Source organism: Molossus molossus, unplaced genomic scaffold (assembly GCF_014108415.1).
Source record: "Molossus molossus isolate mMolMol1 unplaced genomic scaffold, mMolMol1.p scaffold_m16_p_2, whole genome shotgun sequence".
NCBI classification, from domain to species: domain Eukaryota; kingdom Metazoa; phylum Chordata; class Mammalia; order Chiroptera; family Molossidae; genus Molossus; species Molossus molossus.
The window spans coordinates 117,061,519-117,088,236 of NW_023425355.1; the positions used below are offsets into that span (position 1 = coordinate 117,061,519).

Sequence of the window (26,718 nt, forward strand, 5' to 3'; positions counted from 1 at the left end):
CTCTCCATTCCCATTGAAAAGCAGGCTCCTCTCTACAAAGACCATACATGTCTGCTCCCATGAGTTGAACTGCATTCTCATGAAGAGTCAGCTATATTAGTCCCCCAAGCTCTTTATGCCAGGTAGGTATCTTTGTGGTTCTAACTGTGTAATTTAACATTATATAAACTGAAGAGTACAAAATGATAGCTGCTACTTAATAAAAATTATATTGAATAGTTTAGAAAAACTAAAGATTTTAAAATAAATTAGCTATTGCATTATATGTGGGCTTGAAGCTATAAAATATTAGAAAAAATTATGACTATTGAGAAAGATTTTATATTTTGTTTACTTTAAAAGTATTATTAAATTCTTGTTTCCCTGTGGAGAAATTCAAACTAGAAACTGTTGATGGTGATGCATTAGGGGTAGAAGTTATGCCAGGAAGATATGACAGAATTTTAATCACTGAAACCATAGTCAAATAAAATGAATTGGCCCTATATTAGAAGACTTGAAAACAAATGCACATTTATTTCAGTTAAAATAAACATTTAAGAAATTAGGGTGTGTGTGTTTGTATATGTATGTTATGTGACTTTCTTTACTAATTGACCTACTATTGGTACTGATTGCTAGGAGTCTTCTCCTAGGCTTCTATTACACAGCAAGCTCAATGTTACACAAACAATGACAGTTGCTACAATTAAGTTCAAATAAACTACTGTGAGAAGAAAAAGTATAATCCAGATTGGGATAAAGAGATGGCCCAAAATAAGGATAGGAGAGATGATACCAGATGAAGATGAAGTGGGAAGAAGGTTAATCAAAGTCAAGAAAGTAGTAAAACACAGTGGGGACTGTGTGGAATGTGTATAACAACTACTGGGAAGTCAGGTATGATTAGAGGTGTGTGTATAGGGAGGTGGCAGCAAGGAAGATGCAAACATGGTGTCTACTCTGGGTTCTCCAGAAGACCCTAAGACATGAACATATATTAATGTTTTATTAGGAAGGGTAGTGGTGAAGTGAGAACAGAAAGTGAAGAGGCTCACAAGGTTGTGGTATCAGGCAAAGTTTCATGAAGAGTAACTTTTGCTCAGTCCCACAGGGAAGATCTGAAAACAAGACTGATCATTTCAGAGCTGGCCCCATAGGAGGCAAAGGAGTGAAAATTTTATGTTTCTTCTTGCCCCAGGAGACTTAAATACCCAGGTTGTTCTAGCTTTACATGTCCACAGACCAAACCCACTCCAGAAGCTTGAGGGCTCCTCTCCTATAAAGACTGGCAGGTGTTGGCTGGTTGGAGTGAAAGCAATGGGCAGCCATGTATGCATGAAAATGGAGATATGGGAAGAGCACTGACATCCTCCCTTGCTACAGAAAGTTGGGCCATATCAAGGGAGCACTGAGTGCCAGGGTGAGGGTTAGGATTTATTCAAACCACATTAAAAGCAGTTGGGTCTCTGAGTAGGGGTGTGGTATAATCAATAACATCCATTTTATTGTTGGTTTTTTTGTTTTGTTTTGTTTTGTTTTGTTTTGTTTTAAGAGAGAGCCACTTTTCATCAGAATAGGAAGCAGAGTTCCTAGTGCATTTACAATTCTAAGATGGGATAATAAATTATAAACAATGTCTGCCAAAATTGCCCAATAAAGAGACAGCCTTTTAGCTAAGTAATAATTCCACAGGAACTTACATTTACCTTCTGACTGATGGCAGAGCAAAAAAGTTTTCCTTGGAAAACCACTTAAGCATGCTGTTGATTTTCAAAGGTCCTTGTTTTTATAATAGCACCTTCTGGGAATGCATGAATGACAATTCATACTAACAAACCCTTTTTGTTTAACTACCTAACACGCCTTTCAGAAAGATAATGAGTTATAGCTACTAAGCAATTCCATCATGCAGTAAAATGGAAATTATACCGTGAACCTACTTTATAGTATGTTTGGCATCTTGAATTCTTTCTGGGTCTGTACCAGTCTCATGACTGGCTTAGTGGTGTAAGACCTAGCTAAAACAAAGATAATGGTCAAGGGACTTCCACTAACACAGAGTTAATAAGAAGTAAGGGACTATGTCCAGTATTCCCACTGTGAAAACATATTCATATTTCTAAAAGCTTGGAGACTATTAATTCTGATCCTCTATTACTAAGGAAATTGATCCCTGTAGCTGATACATCACCTCCTCAGGTAGAAAAATTTACAAAAAAATATCAAGTCTCTGGGGCTGCTCATGCTATACTTCAGCTGATGGATGAAGTGACTACTGCATCGAAATGACTGAGCCAGGAGACTAAGAATAAAGTGACACTTCTGATAATCAACTACCACACACAGAGCACAGCTCAGCCTGAGGATGAGCCACTAATGAAGTGGGGGGGCAGCATACAAAGCAGGTTTTTGCATGGGTCCCCCCACATTCATTGTTGGAAGGCATGGTTGCTTAGCAAGTCCAAACCTGCAGCCTTTCCTCCATATGTGTCAGAGGAAACTTGGCAGAGAAAGATGACATAGATTACAAACTTACTTAACACTGGATTCCCCAGAATTGAACTCTGAGGTGAGGATTCTTATACAAGTGACTAAGAAAGTACTCCAGGATAACTCAGTGAAGGGTGGGAGAAACAGGTCAGGGAAGGGGAGAGAGCCAGACAAGGACACAGACTGATCTGGCAGGAGAGCTCTGGAGTGTAAGTAACACCTCGGGGTTTTTCCCATACTCAGTAAAGAAACTGAGCTTTCACACCCCTAACTATTAAGTGTTGGCGAAGAGATGCCTTGTGGCAGAGGATCCTTAAGTTCCTAAGAACTTTGGGCTCTCTGCCCATATGGAAAAAAATACAGTAGCCTGAGGGCAGTTGTCTACATAGAGTCTCAGGTGGAGGCTAATGAGGGCAAAACTTCTACCAGATTTGGTGAAATAAATCCAAGGTCATCTAGCAGAGAACCAATGGAGTTCTACAGACATTAAACACAATCAGAAAGTTTCTACCATGAGCAGGCTCAGAGAGATGCTTCTCCCTCAAGATAATAGAGAGTGAAACCACTCAATGTCAATGTGAAAGTAATTGTTGGTTCTTGAGGAGGCCTGGGAGAGCTTAGATATCCCAGTGCAAGTGCCTCAACCATTTCTAGGAAACTGACTGGCCCTGGTTGGGTCATGTGGGTGGCGACCACTCGATGTGCCCCTTTCATGTCGAGGTTTCTCTCTCTCTCTCTCTCTCTCTCCCTCCCACTCTATCTAAACAAAATATGGAAAAATGTCCTCGGGTGAGGATTAAAAGAAAAAGATTAAAAAAAAAAAAACATTCTAAACTGATTTCCAAAGAGCTCCAATATCCTTTAATGTTAAATTTATGACAGAGAAGTTAATTTCATGTAATAAAATGCATGTTTCTCATCCTTCGTCTATGTCATGCATCATATGATGTCTTAGACATTTTCTAACTATTATTCCATGATGTTCACCCATACACACAAGGAATGAAGTGATAGGAGATTGTTAAGTCACATTAAGTGCTATCCTTTACAGTGAGGCTTTTCATTCAATTCCAAGAGACATAAAGCTGTAATGACCAAATATTTCGCATAATTGATGTCAGGAGAATATTATGCTACTGTGAATTTATTTGTTGTTATTATTGTACTTTGTATCTCTAACACATTTATGTTACTCATGGGCTTGTAGTTATTTTATGTTTAAATATTTTTATTACATTTTTGTTAATTTTACCCACAGCCCAATTATACCTCCTAAAAGATTTTCCCATTAGTTATTTGTACCATGTTTGAGACCAACAGTTATAAAATTCCACTAGAAAGTGGTATTTAATTTCTGAGTCTCACTCTCCTCATATAAAATAATGATACTTAGCGCACAATGGTTATTGTTACCATTACATGTGAACAATGCTGCTACTGATGATTATCAACACTTCTTGTTGTTGTTGATGCCCAACCTTTGTTTTTACCTATCTAGCATCCACTCACCCTTCCTTTAGTACTACTGTACCTGGATTTTCTTTGGGGCAATACCACCTTTTGGACCAGGTTATGTTCTGATTGTCTTATGCCAGTCAATGTGGTTTACTTCCCTGTGTCAGCCCAGGATGGGCAAATAATCTAATTATAATTAGGAGAACCAGGCCCAGGGTATTGGTTGGACTATTGGAGGAGGAGGAACTCTCTCCTCTCTTAGACAGTGTGGTGCAAGAATGGGAGGCATGAAGTTATTGTTGTGTATAAAAGAAGCATACCTGGAACTAGTGGGGGAGGCAAACACTACATAGAGACTGAAGATGAAGCCAACAAAGAGAAAAGAGATCAAGAGAATTCAGGGCCTTGATAAAATCTGAACATCTGGATCAAGCCGTGCCTGATAATCACTAACCAATAGTTTCCTTTTACTTTTTGAGCAGTATGGGCTGGATTTCTGTCAACTGCAATACAAGGCTTGTGATGTAATATAAATATTACCTAGCATTTATTGAGAGCTTACCATGTGCCAGACACAATACTGTGAGCATCACATAAAATGCATAGTCAAGCCTCACAGTATCTCTATAAGCTATGTTCAATTATTTTATCACAAACAAGAATGCCAAAGGTTGGGCAATTAAAGAATTTGCCAAAGGTCACACCAACAGTCCTGATGCTGCCAGGGTTGGACCCAGGAAGTTTGATTTGAGTACATTATCTTTAACACCATGTTTTGTTTTACTTTTTGCCTCTCTATACAAAGAAACACATCTGGTTATGAAAATGTAAACTTTCTTCACTCCACTCTTGATTACATGTAGAAAGACTCCAATTGTATTGAGTGAATCAAAAGTACTATCACTCTTGTTTAAGACATACTATATTGTCAATTTCTAGAACCAACCTTGAGATTGTTTCCCTGACTATAACTCAAGTCCTGGGTTATGAATCTCAAAAGTAAGAAAGTAGCCCCTAGCTGGTTTTGCTCAGTGGTTAGAGTGTTGGCCCATGGACCGAAGGGTCTCAGATTCGATTCCTAGGCAAGGGCATGTGCCTAGGTTGCAGGTTTGATCCCTGGCCCTGGCCAGGGTCGTGTGAGAGGCAACCAATTGATATGTCTCTCTCTCTCTCATTGATGTTCTCTCTCTCCCACTTCCTCTCTCCCTTCCACTCTATCTAAAAATCAATAGGAGAAAAAGTGGGAAGATGGCATTGGGCAGGACCAGAGCAAGGGTGAATGTGTGAAAGTGTGAGCAAATGTGAGAGAGTGTGTGAGTGAAAGTGAGTGTGGACGAGCAACCTTGAGCAGTGCAGAAACATGGGGCAGAAGGTTCCTGCACTGAGGACGGAAAGCAGCTGGCTACCACAGTAAGTGGCTCTTCAGCAAACGTTTCCCTACATGGCAGGGAGGCCCCACCATTTTGGAAGATCCCTGGTCTTCTCAGGGAGGAGGCAGCAGGCAGTGGCTTGGGCCGAGCAACCTGAGTCCACCAGAGTGCATTGCACCATTAGAACAATGGACCCCACTTTGTCAATGTGGACCAGCGCACAGTAGTGGCACTACTAAGATGCCTGCTGCAGTAGCCGCAACCAGCCGAGAGTCAAGCACCTCCCCCCACAGCAGCAGTGACTTGGGGGAGTGGAGCCCCACCCACAACAGCAGCTGAGTCTTGGGAGCTGAGACACACCCCCAGAAGCAGAGGGTTGGGAGTGGACATCCATCCCCAGGCAGCAGCAGAACAGATCTGCAGCTGACACCCATCCCCAGAGGCATCAGCAGAGGCTGATCAGGAGTGGTGTCCCAGCCCAAGCAGCAGCAAGACCCAGGCAGCTGAGACCTGCCCCTGATAACAGCAGCAGCAGATTGGGAGTGGAGCCCCTCCCATAGCAGCAGCAAAGTCCCAGGAGCAGAGCATCCTCAGCCCCCAACAGCAGTAGAGGGCTGAGAGCTGAGAGTACCCCCGTCAACAGCAGCAACAGTAGCAGTGCAAACTAGGAGCTGATACTCATCCCCAGCAGTGACTAACAAGGAGCTGAATCCCACCAGGCAGCAGAATACCCTAGCAGGACACCAGCGGGACCCACAAACACCAGGAGTGTACCAGCTGGACCCATGTACCCCAGAAGCATACCAGTGGGACCCATGAACCCCAGTAGCATACCAGTGAGATCTATGAACCTCATCAGTGTACCAGCAGGACCTACATATCCCAGAAGAACACCAGAGGGACCCACGCACCCCAGAAGAGCACCAGCTGGATTCACGCACCCTAGGCAGCAGCAGCACACATCAGCAGCTGAGACCCATCCCCAGTGGCATCAACAGAGGCTGATCAGGAGTAATGCCCCAGCCCAAGCAGCAGCAAGACTCAAGGAGCCTAGACCTGCATGACAGACCAATGCCAGCCGCCAGTGTCAATCCTTTAGGACCCACAGCAGGCAAGAGGTGCCATACACCAAAACAGTCTAGGAGGCACAGCTGCCTTATTTGATATACACCAACCTGCCTACACATTCCAACATCCCTCACTGGGCCCAGAACTATCAGACTTGTGAGACAAAGAAACAACACTCAAATAAGAGAAAAAGAGGAATCACCAGAAAAAGGACTAAAAGAAATGGAAGAAAGCAATTTGTCAGATAAAGAATACAAATCAATGGTTTTAAGGGTGCTCAAATAATTTAGTGAGAACTACAAGCAACTTAATAAGAATTATGAAGAGTTCAGTGGGAATTACATCAGCTTAAAAAAAGAGGTAGAAGCTATGAATAAAAATCAAGAGGAAATAAAGAATAACATAGCTGTTATGAAAAATACCTTAGAAGGATTCAAGAGTAGGTTAGAAGAAGCTGGAGACCAAATCAGTGACTTATAAGACAAGGTAGAAAAAAATACCCAAATAGTGCACAAGTGGGAAAAAGATTAAAGAAGCAGGAGAAGAGTTTAAGGGAGCTTAAGGATAATACAAAATGTAAAAACATTCGCATTATAGGGGTACCATGAAGAGAAGAATCAGAGAAAGGAATAGAGAACCTGTTTGAAGAAATATGACAGAAAACTTCCCTAAACTGGTGAAGGAAAAAGTCACACAAGTCCAGGAAACACAGAGAATCCCAAGCAAGATAAACCCCAAAAGACCCACAGCTTAGACATATCATAATAAAAATGGCAAACATTAAAGACAAATAAAGAATCTTAAAAGAAGCAAGAGAGAGACAGAAAGTTACCTACAAGGGAGCTCCCATTAGACTGTCAGCTGATTTAACAATAGAAACACTGCAGGCCAGAAGGGAATGGCATAAAGTATACAAAGTAATGAAAGGCAAGTGTCTGAATCCAAGACTACTCTATCCAGCAAGGCTATCATTCAAAATTGAAGGAGAAATAAATGGCTTCACAGACCAAAAACAAAAACAAAAAACAAAACACTAAAGGAATTTACCACCACCAAACCAGCACTGCAAGAAATGCTGAAAGGACTGTTGTAAAAAGGAGAGAGAGAGAGAGAGAGAGAGAGGAACGGAGGCATAAAATTAAAATGGCAACTAATAAATATCTCTCAATGATAACCTTAAATATAAATGGCTTAAATGCTCCAATCAAAAGACATGGGATAACCTTAAAAATAAACGGCTTAAATACTCCAATCAAAAGACATGGGGTAGCTGACTGGGTAAGAAAACACGACCCATACATATGCTGTCTACAAGACACCACCTCACAACAAAAGACTCACACAGGATGAAAGTGAAAGGACGGAAAAAAATTTCTAAGCAAATGAGAATGAAAAAAAAAAAAAAAAAAAAAGTTGGTGTAGCAATACTCATATCTGATAAGACAGATTTCAAAAAGAGGGCCATAATAAGAGACAAAGGAAGTCACTACATCATATTAAAAGGATCAATCCAACAAGAGGTTATAACCCTGATAAACATATACACACCAAATACCGGAACACCAAAATATATTTAAAAATTTCTAGAGGACTTCAAGGGAGAGATCAATAGCAATACAACCATAGTGGGTAACTTTAACACCCCACTGACACCACTGGATAGATCTTCTAGACAAAAAAAAAATTAACAAGGACACAGAGTCCTTAAATGATGAACTAGATCAGTTGGACTTAACTGATATTTACAGAATATTTCACCCCAAAGCTTCACCATACATTCTTCTCAAGTGCACGTGGGACATTCTCAAAGATAGACCACATGTTAGGACACAAAGTAAGTCTCCACAAATTCAAGAAGATTGAAATCATATCAAGCATCTTCTCAGATCACAATAGCATAATACTAGAACTCATTACAACAAAAACATTCAAACACTTGGAGGCTAAATAGCATGCTATTAAACAACAAATGGGTTACCTAGGAAATCAAGGAAAAAATTAAAAACTTCCCAGAAACCAATGAAAATGAACACACAACAATGCAAAATGTATGGGACACAGCAAAAGCAGTCCTGAGAGGAAAGTTTGTAGCACTACAGGCCTACTTCAAGAAACAAGAAAAATTCCCAATGATTTTCTAACCCTACAATTAAAAGAACTAGAAAGTAAACAGAAAGAAAAACCCAGAGCAAGTAGAAGGAAATAAATAGTAAAAGTCAGAGCAGAAAAAATGACATAGAAACTAAAAAAGCAATTCAAAAGATCAATGAAACAAGGAGCTGGTTCCTTGAAAGGATAAACAAGATTGATAGACCCTTGGCCAGACTCACCAAAAAAAAAAAAAAAAAAAAAAAAAGAGGACCTAAATAAACAAAATCAGAAACAAAAGAGGAAAACTAAAAACTGACAACACAGAAATACAAAGGATCATCAAAACATACTATGAACAATTATAATCAAACAAATTGGACAACCTAGGTGAAATGGACAAATTTCTAGAAACACATGGTCCCCCAAAACTGAACCTGGAAGAGATAGAAAACTTGAACAGATCAATAACAACTAAGGAAATTGAAGATGTAATCAAGACTCTCGAAGCAAATAAAAGCCAGGCCAGGATGGTTTCACAGGGGAGTTTTATTGAACATTCAAAGAAGATCTAACACCCATTCTCCTCAAACCATTCCAAAAAATCCAAGAAGGTGGAAGACTTCCAAATTCATTTTATGAGGCCAACATAATACTAATTCCAAAACCAGGTAAAGACACTAAAAAGAAAAAAAAAACTACAGGCCAATATCCCTGATAAACACAGATGCCAAAATCCTTAATAAAATACAACAAATCGGATCTAGTCATACATCAAAATATTATTCATCATGACCAAGTGGGATTCATCCCAGGGATACAAGGATGGTACAATATTTACAAATCAATAAATGTGCTACACCAAATAAACAAACTGAAAGATAAAAACTCCATGAGCATATCAATAGATGCCGAAAAAGCATTCTACAAAATCCAGCACCCATTTTTTTAAATTAATTAATTTATTTTTGTTACAGATGTTTCTCCTTTTTCCCCCAATGAGGAAATAGAGGGATCATATCTTGACATAATAAAGGCCATATATGAAACACCTACAGCCAACATCATACACTGGGCAAAAACTAAAAGCATTTCCCTTAAGAACAGGAACAAGACAGGGATGTCCACTTTCGCCACTCTTATTTAACATGGTACTGGAAGTCTTAGCCACAGCAATTAGACATGAAGAAAAAATAAATGGGATCCAAAATGGAAAGGAGGAAGTGAAACTGTCATTATTTACAGATGACATAATATTGTACATAGAAAACCCTAAAGACTCCATCAAAAATCTACTGGATTTAATAAATAAATTTGGCACAGTAGCAGGATACAAAATTAATGTCAAGAAATCGACGGCATTCCTATACACCAATGATGAACTCACAGAAAGAGAAACTAAGAAAACAATCCCATGTATCATCACAACAAAAAATTAAGATACCTAGGAATAAACTTAATAAAAGAAGTAAAGGACCTCTTCACAGAAAACTACAGGTCATTGAAAGAAGAAATAGAGTAAGATATAAAAAAGTGGAAGCATATACTTTGTTCATGGATTGGAAGAATTCGCATGATTAAAATGTCCATACTACCCAAAGGAATCTATAGAGTTAATACAATCCCCATCAAAATACCAACAACATATTTCACAGAACTAGAAAAAATACAGCAAAAGTTTATATGGAACCAAAAAGACCCCGAATAGCCACAGCAATCTTGAAAAAGAAGAACAAAGTAGGAGGGATAACAATCCTGGATATCAGGTTATACTACAAAGCTACAGTAATCAAAACAGCCTGGCTCTGGCAGAAGAACAGGCATATAGATCAGTGGAGCAGAACAGAGAACCCAGAAATTGACCCAAGACAATATGCTGAATTAATACTTGACAAAGGTGGCAAGATCATACAGTGGAGTCAAGACAGCCTCTTCAATAAATGGTGTTGGGAAAATTGGACAGCTACATGCAAAAAAACAAACAAAAAAATTAAGCTGGACCACCAACTTTATAATACACAAGAATAAACTCATAATGGATAAAAGACTTAAATGTGACTAGTGAATTCACAAAAATCCTAGAATAAACTGTAGGCAACAAAATTTCAGACATTACATGTTGCAGAATTTTCATTGAAACAGTGCCTAAGGCAAGAGAAACAAAGGAGAAAATGAACACATGGGACTACAACGAACTAAAAAGCTTCTGCACAGCAAAAAAAAACAAAACAAAAAAAAAAAACATCAAAATGAAAGGGAACCCATTATATGGGAGAGCATAAATGCCAATGATACATTGGATAAGAGGTTAATTTCCAAAATATATAGAGTACTCATACAACTCAACAAAAGGAAGACAAAAAAACCAATTAAAAAATGGGCAGAGGACCTAAAGTGACACCTCTCAAAATAGGACATACAAATGGCCAAGAGACATATGAAAAAATGCTCAGTCACTAATCATTAGAGAGAGGAAAATTGAAACAACAATGAGGTATCACCTCACACGTGTCAGAATGCCCACCATCAACAAATTATTAAACAAGTGTTGGCGAGGGTGTGGAGAAAAGGGGACTCTAGTACACTGCTGGTGAGAATGCAGACTGGTGCCGCCACTATGGAAAACAATATGGTGTTACCTTAAAAAATTAAAAATTGAACTTCCATTTGACCCAGTGATCCCACTTCTAGGAATATACCCTAAGAAGCCTGAAACACCAATCAGAAAGAATATATGTACCCCCATGTTCGTAGCAGCACTATTTACAATAGCTAAGATCTGGAAACAGCCCAAGTGTCCATCAGTAGATGAGTGGATAAAAAAACGCTGTGGTACATATATACAATGGAATACTATGCAGCTGTAAGAAAGAAAGATCTCTTATTCTTTGAGATGACATGGAGGGACCTGGAGATTATTATCCTAGGTGAAACAAACCAATCAGGGAAAGACAAATATCACATGATCTCACTTATTTGTGGAATATAATGAATAAAACAAAGTAATGTACAAAATAGTCCCAGAGACATAGAAGTAGGGTACAGGCTGACAAACCTCAGAAGGGGGTGTGTGTGGGGTGGGTGGGGAGGAATAAAACACAGAACTTATATGCATGTATGAGTAACCAATGGGCATAGACAACAATGCTAGGAATGGGGTGGAGGGTTTTATAGGGAGGAGGGTGTGGATGGGGGAAAAGGAGAAACATCTGTAACAAGAATAAATTAATAATTTAAAAAAATCAAAGGGAAAAAATATCCTTGGGTGAGGATTAACAACAAGAAGAATAAAAAAGTAAGAAAGTAGGAAACCATTTACATTAGCTATTGATCACTTCCTCGTGTGAGCCAAGGCAAGACCACTCCTGCTTATGCCTGAATTACAAAGAATGAGAAATAGAGAAAATGTTGTGAGATTGATCTTGATCTATGAATTTATTTTTGCCTATGTAAAAATGAATGTTTGTTCTTTCTAATAGGATAATATCATGTATTAATTTTTTGTCCTCATAGAGACCTCCAAGATGAATACATTTTTAGTACATCGCATTGATAGTATATATGATTATGTGATTTGCATTATACAATCAATTGGTATTGAAGAAAGAGTTCCAAAGGAATAGATTTACATTATTCCAAAATTAGCTACACTAATCTTTCAGATTATCCCTTGAAAATCAGAAGTCATCAGATTTTTTAGGCCTGTGACATCAATTTGGTTAATAACTTGACTCATTGAATAACTGTGACTAATCTGGAAGCATTTCCTACCTTTGGTTGAAGAACAAACCACTCATCACTTGGATTTTCAAAGTTCCATGAGTCAAAAGGAATCTCTACCTCCCCGAGGAAGCTGTTATGTCCAAATCGATCATAATGCCAGACTGTGAGCTGCAGCGTTCTTGTTTCCAGCTGGGTATGACTGATAGTATACTGCAAATGAGATTGACAACATCACATTTCATATGGAAGGCTCTGCCCCGTTCTAGAGCAGGTTGAAATTTACTTTCACTATCTTTCAGATCAGATGCATTAGTAATATGAACAAACCAAACACACAAAAAAACTTTGTTTTTGTTTGTTTCTGCTACAACTGAGGTTCTATTCCATAAACTTAGTTTGTGTTAGACCTAGCACTGAAAGATGTATCAGCAAAATATTTAGGGGGGAGTCAATAAACTTCAGATATTGTATAAAAAAGTGTTAGGGGATAAAGTTTGTCCCCTCTCCAGTTTTACCTGGTTTTTATTGCCTAATTATTTTTTTGACATCTACTTTATGAGCTTAAGTTTACTATATCAATTCTTTAACTTCTTTGTCTTATTTTATTCATAACAAGAACTCCCAAATCCATAAAAATATTGACAGTGAAACACTTGCAAGCACCAAACTTCATAAAGTCCAGCCTAAGTACAAGGATGAAAATGTAAATATAAATAATATAAATATAGAAAGAACAGAAAGAAAATATTGCTCGAGTAGCTTTTCCTTTTCTGGCAGAATGTTATCCAGGATGACATGCCCACAAACCCTCAAAACTTCTGCTTGTTTTGTGCAACTACCACCTAGGACATGCTTCATACTGACTGATTACTGATCTTGGATTTCAATCTATACTCGTGTTTTTTTTGCTATTTCTGACATAATTAACCTTGGCTCCTTGCTTCCTGAATTTGCCTTGTCACTCTGTTTATCTATTTTGCATGGGCTCAGCTCTGCTATCCTATTATGGTCACTGGATTAACACTCTGCCTACATTTATTCATTTTCATTTTGATCTGCCTCGATATTGGTTCCTGCTTCCGCACAAGACCCCACTGACTCATACCCTCATTCACCAACTTCATGCTATCCTGGACTTTGAACCCATCACTCTGGGCACAAGATGTATAAATTTCCCTGTTACTGGCAATAACCTCTACATTCTAGTCTTCCCAATCTGTCTTACCAGGCTAAATGGGTCCAGGGTGTGAGGGGGGGTTGCGACATGGAAGCCCATGATAAAAGTTATTTCTCTAGGGTTGAGGCCTGAGTCATATCTCATCTAGGCCAATTTCTCTCATATTTCTCAAATTGAACTTTGCATTTCCACTGTTCATTAACCACATGCCTAAATTTTGCCAAATTCTGAAACCTAACAAGAAACAGCAGATATTCATGCTGTGTTACCAGAACAATAAGTTTGTACAAAATGACCTGCTAAGTCAGTGTCGGAATGACAAACTTCTTTTTATGGAACTAGAAAAAACAGTTTTCACAGTGGTGAGATATAGTTTTTGGACAAGATGTGCCAGCTCAGATGTAATTTTGCTGGATCATCTCTACTTAAGTTGCAACTTTAGCAGCAGCAGAGAAATAGAGTAAGAATGGTTTGTATCATTTCTTTTCAAGCAACTGTTAGGAAAGCCAAAAGAGTATTACATTAATTTATTCAAATTCTACTTTTCTAAAATATACACAAGCCTTGACATGCACATTCTCTGTAGTTACTTCTAAACCAATGAGGTTATGAATAGCATCACTATATATTTACCTTTAGTGTTTCATTGAATTCTGGATTGGTGCCTGTTTTGATTTTGGTCTTGCGCTTATTGTTTCTAGATTTGTCAGGAAGAAGGTATGACTTGACATAACTGTAGATGATAAAAGATGAAAGTAATTATTGGGAAAATCTACTTTATAATATATAGTCAGAGACCTCAGTGAATAAAAGAGTTAAAGGGAATAGGCCAATAAATATAAGATACAGAACCAAATAGAATATAGTCTACATAACCGAATACCTAAAAGACAGCTCTGGGTCTTTAGTAAGAGTGAAGTGGTAAAGAATGGTGGTAAAAAGTGTAGGCTCTGGAGTCATGCAATCTGGGTTTAAATTACTCCCTACCTCATTAGTTTTGGTGAACTCCAGAGCTTTCTTATGCTCTGGCCAGTTTGGCTCAGCGGTTAGAGCGTTGGCCTGTGGACCTGAGAGTCCCAGGTTCGGTTCCCGCTAATGGCACGTACTTCCATTGCAGTTTGTCCCCGGCCCCAGTTGGGGTCATGTGGGTGGCAACCACTCGATGTGTCTCTCTCACACTGATGTCTCTCTCTCTCTCTTCCTCCCTCTCTCCCTCCTGCTCTATCTGAAGATAAATGCAAAAAAAAAAAAAAAAAAGAACTTTCTTATACTCTCTGTTCCTCAGTTCTCTCATATGTAAAACTAGGACAATAACAGTATCTAATTTATGGCATGTGAGGATTAAGTCAGCTGATACACATAAGGAGCTGACATTATACAACTCAAGAAGAAATATAATCTATTATTAAGATTAGTGGTCTCACAAAATATTATGGGGTTACATTCATCTTTTTTCAGATATCAGGATTTCTGATGAGTGGAGTCAATAGTCATGGCTAAATGAAGAAAAATGGTGAAAAAGAATAAATAAAAAATAACAACCTAAACCACAATAGCAATTCTACCCAACACCTTGCCTTGAACTATGCCAGGAATCTCCTAGAGCAAGGGCATCACGGCTGACTCAGAAATGTAGATGTGCAACACTCTACCAGATTTCTGAAGCATATCTACTGGGGCTTTAGATGACCCCTTTCTGTCCTAGTCCAAATGATTATATTTGTCCTGAAGCCCTCTGATACTTAGCTGAGGAAGTAAGTGGACAATCTGTACTCAGAATCCATTAATTTGTCTATCTTAAGATGCTTGGAAACAGCTTTGCTGAGTTTTTAATTGAACATAGGTTATCTAATAGATAGAAACGGGGTCACACAGCAGGCCTGAGAGTGCTGTCCTTAGAAGTGCCTGCTTACAATATTGGTCCTTGGCTGGCATCTGGGAACTTGGATTTCAGGATGATTCTCATCACTCCCAGAACAGATATAATTTGGTCACTGTGACTAAACTATAAAAACAATATGGTTTATGCTGAGCATCATTTTTTTTTTTTTTTCTGGAAGACTGGAATTTTGGTATGTGACCAATTGAGTTTCCAAATGAGCTTCTCTGGTAGACAATATTGCACAATGCTGTCACAACCTATTGTTAGAGGAATTAAGTGTATCCGGTATGACTTTGCCGGGAGAGAACACTTGGAAGCTTAAGCCTAGATTCTTCAGAACTTTGTTACATATGCCTCTTCCCTTTGCTAATTATAATTGCATGTGGAGTCCTGTGGGTCCTTGGAGTGAATCATCAAACCTGGCAGTGGTCTTCAGAATCCCTGACACATTTTAATATTCAGCTCCCCTCCAAAGTATCATGGTTCACACCTGCCCTCCCAGGCTGTTCCCTGGAATTCCATGAGCTTCAAAATTGCCCTTTTGAGTTGTTCTATTGGGCTAAGAGCTTGTTAATTTTCTCTGGAAGGTTCCCCAAAACAAAAATTAACTCATATATCCTAGGGTATGCCAGTGTGTCAGTCTTCCATCTCAAAGAGCTGCCTCTGCGTAAACAACAAATATGTCAGTCCTAAATCATACCGAGTAATAGCTTCTTAACAATCAGGTAATCACAGACATAACCATTATACATGCACTTCGGAGAATATTTAGAAGTGTGGCATAGGAGCTAAGTGACAATCAACCTTCAGAGGAGGCTCTGAATCAAGAGGAATGCTAATAAGAATCTTAAAAAGAAATACATATACTGACAAAAATATTCAGCAATTGAAATAAAATGAGGAATATGCTATGTTCTTACGCATCTGTCCTCTGTTTCTTTTCGTCTCCTATGGCCAGATTTCTGCAATTCTTGACAAAAATGTAGAGCCCGCCAGTTTTGTAGCAGTAGCTGATGTGGAGAAGAATTTCACCACTGACCTTCAAGTTGCCATAGTCTCCTGTTTCACTGTAAACACTCATCATGCTGTTAAGGCTGGTCTAGAATAAACAAGATAAAAAGAGTTCCAGTGTTGTACTAATGATCTCTTAACAGAAAACACCCCTTTCATTCAATTATAATTCCTGTTCTTTATAATTAGCAGGGAAGTGTAAGTAAAGGGAAGAAAGCAAAAATCACTTATTTTGCCTATTTTTCTGGTGTTGTATAAAACCCAAGCCTGAGAAAGGACAGATCTAGGGTTACTAGTCAGGCAGGCAGGAAAATTGCTGAGAGGTGACACATTTTCTTTTTGCTTTAGTGAATACCCTTTGTTTATTCACTCTTCTAATGCATACAGTCATTGAGGCATTCCCAATCCCATCTCCTCTCCAAATCCCTGTAGCATTTTCCTTTCTCACTGGTAGGCTCAAGGTCAATCTACTTCAAGGGTTAGAATGCATTCATCAGGACAAAGAAAATCTCATTTTATATTTGGTGCTAGCAGAAGGCACAAACTTTTCTCTCGTTAGTCTGGAAAGCCATAACTAGAGCTTTAACAAGAGCACCTCTCAGCAGCTGTTTGGCTACATAAGTAATGTAAGACCTCAGCTTCCTAAACCTCTCAACAATAGCAACCCACAAAATAGTACACTAAACAATAAGATAATATACCAACTAATAAATAAAATGTTTAAGAAAGTCAAATTCTGGCAGAATGAATGAAGTTTCTGACAAATCACTAATGACAAGAGGCATATTTTCAATCAAGTGTAAGAAAATTAGCCTTTAGTGCCAGAAGCAAAAACTCTATCTTAGCAACACAACTGTCACAAAAGGCCACCTGAACAAAGTAGGTGGGATCACAATACCAGATATCAGGTTACTCTACAAAGCTATGGTAATCAAAACAGCCTGGTACTGGCACAAGAACAGGCATAAGATCAGTGGAACAGAACAGAGAACCCGGAAATTGACCAAATACATTATGCTCAATTAATATTTGACAAAGGTGACAAGAGCATACAATGGAGTAAAGACAGCCTCTTCAATAAATGGTGTTGGGAAAATTGGACAGCTACATGCAAAAAAAAAAAAAAAAAAATGAAGCTAGACCACCAACTTACACAATACCCAAGAATAAACTCAAAATGGATAAAAGACTTAAATGTGACCCGTGAATCCATAAAAATCCTAGAAGAATATGTAGGCAACAAAATTTCAGACATCATACGCAGCAGAATTTTCACTGATACAACACCTAAGGCAACAGAAACAAAGGAAAAAATGAACACATGGAATTACATCAAACTCAAAAGCTTCTGCACAGCAAAAGAAACAACCATCAAAATGGAAAGGGAATCCACTGTATGGGAGAGCATAATTGTCAATGAAATATCAGATAAGGGGTTAAATTCCAAAATATATAGAATGGTCATACAACTCAACAAAAGAAAGACAAAGAACCCAATTAAAAAATGGGCAGAGGAGATAAATAGACACCTTCAAACAGGACATACAAATGGCCAAGAGACATATGAAAAAATGCTCAAAGTCATTAATCATTAGAGAGAGGCAAATTAAAACAACAATGAGGTATCACCTCACACCTGTCAGAATGGCTGCCATCAACAAATCATCAAACAAGTGTTGGTGAGGGTGTGGCGAAAAGGGGACTCTAGCACACTGCTGGTTGGCATGCAGACTAGTTCAGCCATTATGGAAAACACTATGGTGTTACCTCAAAAAAATAAAAATTGCCATTAGACCCAGTGATCCCACTTCTAGGAATATACCCTAAGAAGCCTGAAACACCAATCAGAAAAAATATACATACCCCCATGTTCTTAGCAGCACTATTTACAATTGCTAAGATCTGGAAACAGCCCATGTCCATCAGTACATGAGTGGATAAAAAAGCTGTGGTACATATACACAATAGAATACTATGCAACTGTAACAAAGAAAGATTTCGTATCCTTTGAGATGACATGGAGGGACCTGGAGAGTATTATCCTAAGTGAAACAAGCTAAGCAGAGAAAGACAAATATCACCTGATCTCACTTATTTGTGGAATATCATGAACATAACAGTCTGAGGAACAGGGTAGACCTAGAGATGTGGAAATAGGGTACAGACTGACAACCCTCAGAAGAGTGGGTGGGTGGGGAGGAAAGAGATAAACCACAGAATTTATATGCATGTACATATAACCGATGGACATGGACAACAAAGCTGGGGATGGGGATGGGGGATGGGAAGGAGGGTGTCAATGGAGAAAAAAAGAGAAATATCTGTAACAAATTAGTAAAAAAAACAAAAGGCCACCTGAAATGCTTTCATGAGTTACTCAATACTCTCAAAAGTCTTATCTGTGAACCACTGGGAAATAAGGACTATGGTAAATGCAAAGAGAGCTTTGACTTTTTACTTTTTCATATATATAATGTGGAGCAAACGTAGGTTTACAGTCGCGAGTACATGAAACTTTATCGTTATATTATTACTTATTACTTATCGTATTAATATCCATACAATTGTAAACCTACTTTTGCCCTACCCTGTATATATATAAAGTCATTACATTCGTCCAATTGCTAAGAGTAGACACTAATCAAAGCACAGGATGTGGGTGATGTGGCTAATATCTCTTTCAAGCTTAAATCAAGAGCAAGAGCAAACCAAGGATGCCATAATTACAGGCAGCCTGCCATATCAGCAGGTGTAGACACCAAGGGAGGACTGTACTTAGAAATCAAAACTTAAAGAGAGCCAGTCAGTAACCTAATTGTGTCTTTCCTATTCCTAAAATAAAGCAACAGAATTGTCATGATAGCAGGTGGCTTTTGAAACTTTAATTGCATGTAAATCATCTGGGGATTTATTTAAACAAATATGCAGATGTATTTTATTTCAGGTGGGGTCTGAGATTTTGCTTTTCTAACAAACTACTAGGTTCACAATTTCTAAGCCATTTGTCAAGGCATCCTACAGCACCACAGCAAACTCACAGGGGCACCGCAAATATTTAAAAATTTTAAGGGGCACACAGTGACATTTATCAGACACCATATAAACTACTAACAGTAGTTCAGTGTCAACATTAAGTCACATTTTATTCTGTATGAAGTTGAGTTTTTGGTAGTTGCTGTGACAAAAAGCAAGCATTGTACCAAAATCAATGTAGAACAAGAAATTAAAGTAGTGCTGTCCAATCAGATTATAAGATTTGACAATTCATGTAGTGCCTGACAGACACACACATCCTGTTAGTAAGTATTATGGGTTATTTAAGAATGGAATAAAATATTATTTTTCTCTCAATTTATGCACATATTTTTTTCAAGTGGCTACTAAGTTGTTAGGGTACCAGTGCTTATTAAGTTTTTTGACCTAAATAATTAATAAATTGGCTAGTCAGATATTAGTTTTGGGCTAGGAGTGATATGAAACTAGCACTGAGAGACTAATGGCTTCCTGAACTGACAAAGTTTTAGAGTCTCTGTCCCAGGTAATGCAATGCTGGTCCATGAACCATTCATTCTTTGAGTTTCAAGGTCTTCAAGAATAAGCCCCAATCTCATGTTATATATGAAAAAGATTGTGGCTCACAGAAATTGTTGGCAGTGCCAAGACATACAGCAAGATCTCCACATTTTTAGTCTGAACACTTCCCTACCATACCTCACATTACCTCCTTGTATCACTAACTTGTGTCTCACCACATCCCTCTATAGCCACTATTCAAATAAATTCCTCTGTGAGCAAAGGGCCCCTAAGATGGGAAAAAAATTAAGAACCCACAAATGTTGAAGCTTGGGAGAAATTTAGACAGTTAGGCAATTTTACTACTAACCAAACTTTATGCTCTTAACCGAGCCAATGCTGTGATTTAAAACAGAGGTATTTATTCTAAAGATATCTTGTTAATGGTAAATAATTTTGGACTCTGTATCTTTTGACTGGTACTCATATTTTAATGTTTAATGAATGTTCTTTTTTTTTGAATACTTGGATTTTGATAATGTTATTTACCTTTTAAAAGAGAACCTCTGGTTAATTGAACACACGTCAGAAAAAGATATATGCTGGAAAAATTGCTCACCTAATCAAATTTCCTGTACCATGAAAATTATGAAGTATGGTTGGAAAGAAGAGAAAGAAAAGATTGAAAACTCACAGTGTCTGAGTCAGCATCAGGCACATTTAGGTAGGTCCATTTCTTGTCAGAGCCTGCTTGAGAATTCTTTAAGGAAGTCACCCAAAGGTCAAAAGGAAAATAGATATTAGAACAACAGACAGAAATTAGAGAAGCAAAGAGAAAGACTTACAGGCACATAGATGGGTAGAAGGTCACAGGGGCTCCTAAAGGCTACCTCTCAAGGAAAGCCTGAACACTAAAATGGGAAGGGTCTTTATTCTGTTGGCAGTGGAAAACTATGGACAGTATTTGAGTAGGGGAGAAACCTGATTGGATATGTGTTTCAGGAGAATGACTGGTAGCAGTGTGGAGGACAATTAGAGAGTTGAGAGAATGGTGGCAGGGAAATGCATTAGCAGAAAATTGAGATAATTTATAGGCTTGAGCTGATAAGAGTCTGAATTAGGAATTTAATAGGTTTTAAAACCTGTGTGAGGATCAAGGAAGAAGAGAGAAGCAATCAGGAGTCTTAGGAAAAGCCCATACAAAATTATACCAAAAAGTATTCTGTGGGCAAAGGGCAAGCAGGAGATTATAGTGACTTTTAACTTACTAATACACATTGTCCCAAGGACATTCCTAACCCCTTTGGAAATGCATAGAAAATCAACAAGAGAAAGAAGAAACTTCCAGTGCATGCTAGCGAACTGCTTACTGTTGACAGGCCACTTGCTAGGCTGTGGGTGTTTTCAGAAAACCTGGAGGACACTAAGTCATGAATGCCTTCTTCAGTCTCTTCCAAGAAGTCCTACGGAAGGAAGAAAGTATCAGTGGTTTGGCTCACTACTTTCCTAGGTAGTCTTTTCACTTCCAGAACCACTTTCTTTTTTTTTTAATACCTGAAAAATCAACTACAAATATCTAAAAACTGCCTATTCTAGGTTTTTCTCTTTTGCTCTCCATTCAACCTAAATTACGTCATCAGAGGAATTCCACTAAGCTTTATGGAAAGAGCATGAAATTTAGAATCACACAGACCTGGGTGTTCAATTCCTACCACCCTGATCTCAGAGGTGATTTATTTTGGGCAATGAACTTATTTTTTAATTTAAATCAAGTTGTGTGTGTGTGTGTGTGTGTGTGTGCGTGTGTGTGTATTGTTAAGATGAGAACTATATCTCAAAAGTCTCTCTATGCCTAGCCAGTGTGGTTCAGTGGCTTGAGCATTGTCCCATGGACTGAGAGGTCCTGGTTTGTTCCCCAGTCAGGGTACATGCCCATGTTGTGGGCTCCATACCCAGTAGGGGGCATGCAGGTGCAGGAGGCAGTCCATTGATCCATGTTACTCTCTCACATCAATGTTTCTATCTCTCTTTCCTTTCCTCTCTCTCTAAAAAAAAAAATCAAGAAAAACAATTTTTAAAAAGTCTCTCTAATAGAATAAACTGTTTTAGATGCTAGTCTTATCTAAAATTCTAGATTCTACTTTTGTTCTCTCACTCTCTTTTCTTCTTCATGAAAAAATGTTTTATTAAAATTCTGGATATGTAAGTAATATATTTTTATAGTAACAATGTTCAAACAATATAGATAAATACACATTAAACTTAGACCTTCCATTAATATATTAATGAAAAAAATCAATATTTTATGGTATTCAATACACACACACACACACACACACACACATAAATGAGTTCTATCATGCATACTGTTGTTTCTTTCATTTTTTGCTTATCCTCTTTTCCCTTTCCCTCTTCTTAGCCCAGGTTAAACTAATATTTTGTATCCTGCTGTCCACATTACATACCATATCTTTCTTCTTGTTTATGTGAAAAATTATATAAAATTATCCACACACAGATCTGAGTAGTCATACACAAGAATTTCTTTTAACCATAATTTTATAAATTGAGATTTTATACATGTAATTCTGTACTTCTGTTTAAAAAAAAACATTTCATTATAAAATATGGCAAATATAAAAATACATAAAAATAAATTGCAGTATAATAACATATCAAGCAGAAGCCCTGTTTGTGTCCTGTCCATATCAGAAACACTTTCTCCCCAATTTAAAATAATATCTCAACTCTTAGTGTAATCACATCCTTGCTTTACCTTAGAGTTTTACTACCTAAACATACATCTCTAAACAATATGATTTTGTTGCCTGTTTTTGAACTTTATGTAAATGGAACCCAGCGTTTTATATTACTTTGCATTTTGTCTTTTTGTCTCAATATTAGTCTTAAGCCTCAGCCAAATTGTTTTATGTTACTAGTTTCTTCATTCTTATTTTGTATTCAATGTTATGATACCCCACACTTTATTTATCTATTCTTCTGTTGCTGAATATTTGGATTGTTTTTATATTTTTTTCTACTAAGAACAAAGTTTGTATGAATATTCTTGAATATGTACCATGATTCACAGAAATACAAGTTTCCTTTGGATATATACCAGTGAGAGGAATTGCCAAGTCATAGGGCATGCATATCTCCACATGCTTATCTCTATTATTTTTAAGATAATGTCAGACTTTCAGAAGTAGTTCTACCAATTTATAGTCTAACCAACAATGTATAAGAGCTTCCTATGCTCCATATCCTTGCCTCCCAACTGTCAGTATTGGCAGATTATATTTCACTTTTGCTAATCCAGTAGATGTTTAATATTCATGATTTTAATTTTCATTTCCTTATTACTAAGTTGAACAGCTTCTCCTGAAAGTTGGCCAACTAAATTTCCAGTTTTGTGAAGTACTTTTCAAGACTTCTTTATTTTTATATTGGCTTATTTGTCTTTTTCTCATTGATGAGCTCACAAGATAAGCTGAAGCTCCTGATGGTATCAGAAAGTAAGAAAGTGCTTAAAACAAAACAAAAACAAACTAACAACAACAAAAAACCCAACCCACAATAATAGAAGTTTGTCAAAGGGACGAAGGAGTTAATTGAAAGTCCTCCCAAAGCTGAAAAATTTGAGCAAGAAAATAATGTTGTACTGGATTATAACTGTAAGTATAAGATAAATATCTATGAGTATGTACTGATGTATATAAGTGATTGAATAACAAATAAATGGGTAAGAAGAGAGATATTTTCTATGCAAAATAATTCCTAATAGTGTGTATAGACATTAAATCTTCAAGGAAGTGGAGCATAACTCCTCCAATGTGGTTTGTACACAATTACTTTTTCCAAAGAGTACTGTGATAGAAAAGGAGGAAATGAATAACTTTACAGTGGAGAAACGTGACAAACACTACATCAGCCAGGTGATCAAGGTCAATATCAACATGTTAAATCATTCTGATGGTATGCGCCCTGGATATAATATGGTAAGAATGGCACGTTTCCACTGTGGTCTTCTTCCCCGAAATACATAACCCCTTTCTGATCATGAGAAAAGCATCAGAAAACTCTACAAAATACTTGACCACTACTCCTCAAAACTATTAAGATAACTCAAAACAAGGAAAGTTTAAGAAACCGTCATGGCCAAGAGGAACCTAGAGAGATATGACAATGAAATGTACTATAGTATCTTGGATAAGATTTTGGAACAGAAAAGAGAAATTAAGTAAAAACTAAGGATATCTGAATAAAGTACGCAATAACATCGGTTCATTAATTGTGACAAATATATCTTACTAATATAAGATGTTAATAAGAGAAACTGGGTATGGGGTATATGAGAATTCTCTGTATTATCTTCACAAATTTTCTATAAATCTAAAACTATTCTAAAAATATAAAAATTTAATAAAGAAACATTGCAAACCTATGATAAATCCAGGTTGGTCATGGTGTTTTATCCATAATCACAACTGAATTTAATTTGCTAAAATTTTGCTTAGGACTTTTCCTATCTATATTCAGAAATAAAATAGGCTTGACATATTCTTTTTTAAAATGCCTTTGTTTCGTTTCCATTGGCCTCAGTAAGAGTTAGAAATATTCCCTCATGCAACTGTCTCAAAAAGTTTTTATATAAGGACAAATATTGTACGAGTCCTCTAATATGAGGTTTCTAGAGTAATCAAACTCATACAGACAGAAGCACAATGGTGATTGCCAGGGCCTGGAAGGACAGAGGATGGGTATAGAATTTCAGTTGGGGAAGATAAGAAATGTATGAAGATGAATGATGATGATGGTTGTACAATAATATGAATACACTTTATGCCACAAAACTGTAGATTTAAAAATAGGTAAAATAGTAACTTTTATGTTACATATATTTTACCACAATAAAAAGTTTATATAATATTTAGGATAATAATTTCCTTGAAAGTTTCATAGAGCTTGCCAGTAAAGTCATCTAGGTCTGATTTTGTCTTCATAAGATTGTAAACTACTGTCTTAGTTTTGTTAATCATGTCCAGAAATTTCAAGATTTTACATTTTTCTTGAGTCGGTTTTGATAAATTATATTTTCACAGAAATGTATTTGTTTCATCTAAGTTTTCAAAATTCTTGATATATAATCATTGATATTATCTTTAAACATGTTTTTATCTGTAGTTATGCTCCCTTTTTCATTCATAATACGGTTTTTGTCCTCTTTTTTTCCTTGCCAATCTTTGAGAGGCTACTTAGTTTTTTTCAAAGAATCAAAATTTGTTTTGTTGTTCTCTATTTTATCTTTGTTTTGTAGTTAATTGATTTCTGTTCTTGTCTTTATTTTTACTTTGTTTAATGTATTATTCTCCTAACTAAAAAGTTAAATTCATAGTGAATAATGTTCAACCTTCTTCCACTCTCATGTAAATTTAAGGCTATAAAATTGTCCCCTCAAGTAAGAATTTTGCTGCACCCTTTAATTTTTTGTAATTTTTTTTTTCATGCAGTTCTGGTTGCTTTTATATGTATATTATTTCTTCTTTAACCCAATGATTACTTAGCACTGTGTTTTTACTTTGCACATTTGTGTGATTTTTAACTTATGTTTTTCTTATTAATATCTAACATAATTATGTTGAGGTCAGAGAACATGACGAGTATGATTTTTAACAGAATTTAAAGTGTAACAGAATTTACATTCCAAACTTTTATGTATATACCCTCTCTCACTTCTTTGGTCTTAGTTTCATATTTTTTATTGAATTTATTGGGGTGATATCAGATAACAAAACTATGAAAGTTTCAGGTGTACAATTCTATAATACATCATCTGTATATTGTATTGTGTGTCCACCACCCTATATCAAGTCTCCTTCCATCACCATTAATACCCCCTTAGCTTTATATTTATTAAGACAACTTTACTGACTTATATAATCATCTTTATTTTTTATATCCCTTGCAACCATTATTGCATTTCTTCTCTTAAGTGTTTCATTCAAAACAATTTTCAATGTTGGTCTCTTTATTTTGTACCCATTTTGGTATTGAACACTTTGACATTAATTTGATCCTTGTTTACGTGTATGTCATAGGATTTGTCTGTAGACGTTTTTAGAATATTTACTTGTATTTAATATTTTTAGATTTGCCTATAATATGTCTAGCTGTTATTAATTTCTTATCTTTAGCACTTTCAAACAGAGACTTTTTTAATTTTGAGAAATATGTCTCACTTATTTTTCATATAGTCCCTGTTCTACATTTTTATATTTTGCTCTTTCTGAGTATGCCATTGTCCAGCTGACAGCACTTAAAGTACTAGACTTTATATTTCATCACTTAAAAAAAAGATACTATGAAAACTTTTGAACATCTACAAAAATAGAAGAAATAGTATAATGAACCCTTATAACTTATCAACCAGCTTTAGCAATTATCATTATACAGGGTTGGGCAAAAGTAGATGTACAGTTGTTCACATGAAAAATAATATAATAATTAATAAATAATAATACAAGAATAAACTTTTACGTACTTAACAGCTGTAAACATAATTTTGCCCCACTCTGTACTGCCAAACGTTTATCTTTATTGTTGAAAGTCTTACAGACATCCTTCCATTTTTCCCCCACTGACACCCTCCTCCCTGCTCCCACCTCCCCTGCCTTCACAGCACTGTTGTTTGTGTCCATTGGTTGTGCATATATGCACATAAGTTCTTTGGTTTATCTCTTCCCCCCTCCACACCCCTCTTCCCTCTGAGGTTTGTCAGTCAGTTCATTGCTTTAATTTCTCTAATGACTAAGGATACATCTTTTTTTTTTTTCTATTTTATTTTATTTTATTTTATTTTATTTTATTTTTTTCAAATGTTTATTGTTGGATGTAAAATGTATTATAGATGTTCCACATTTTTCCCCCATTGAACCCTCCTCCCCATTCCCGCCCCCCTC

General features: G+C 36.9%; 1 protein-coding gene across 2 annotated transcripts in view; it reads right to left on the minus strand.

Moving 5' to 3' along the window:
• Positions 1-26,718, minus strand: part of SYTL5 (synaptotagmin like 5) — a 119,769-nt gene that overhangs the window by 9,268 nt on the left and 83,783 nt on the right. Inside the window, exons 9-13 of one of the 2 annotated variants that reach the window (XM_036271458.1) lie at positions 21,130-21,222; positions 20,454-20,519; positions 16,156-16,334; positions 13,987-14,086; positions 12,225-12,386 (exon numbers count right to left, since the gene is read on the minus strand). In XM_036271458.1, coding sequence (XP_036127351.1) covers positions 12,225-12,386; positions 13,987-14,086; positions 16,156-16,334; positions 20,454-20,519; positions 21,130-21,222 — 600 coding nt within the window. The remainder of the gene's footprint in view (positions 1-12,224; positions 12,387-13,986; positions 14,087-16,155; positions 16,335-20,453; positions 20,520-21,129; positions 21,223-26,718) is intronic. The other variant, XM_036271460.1, reaches the window with a different exon arrangement.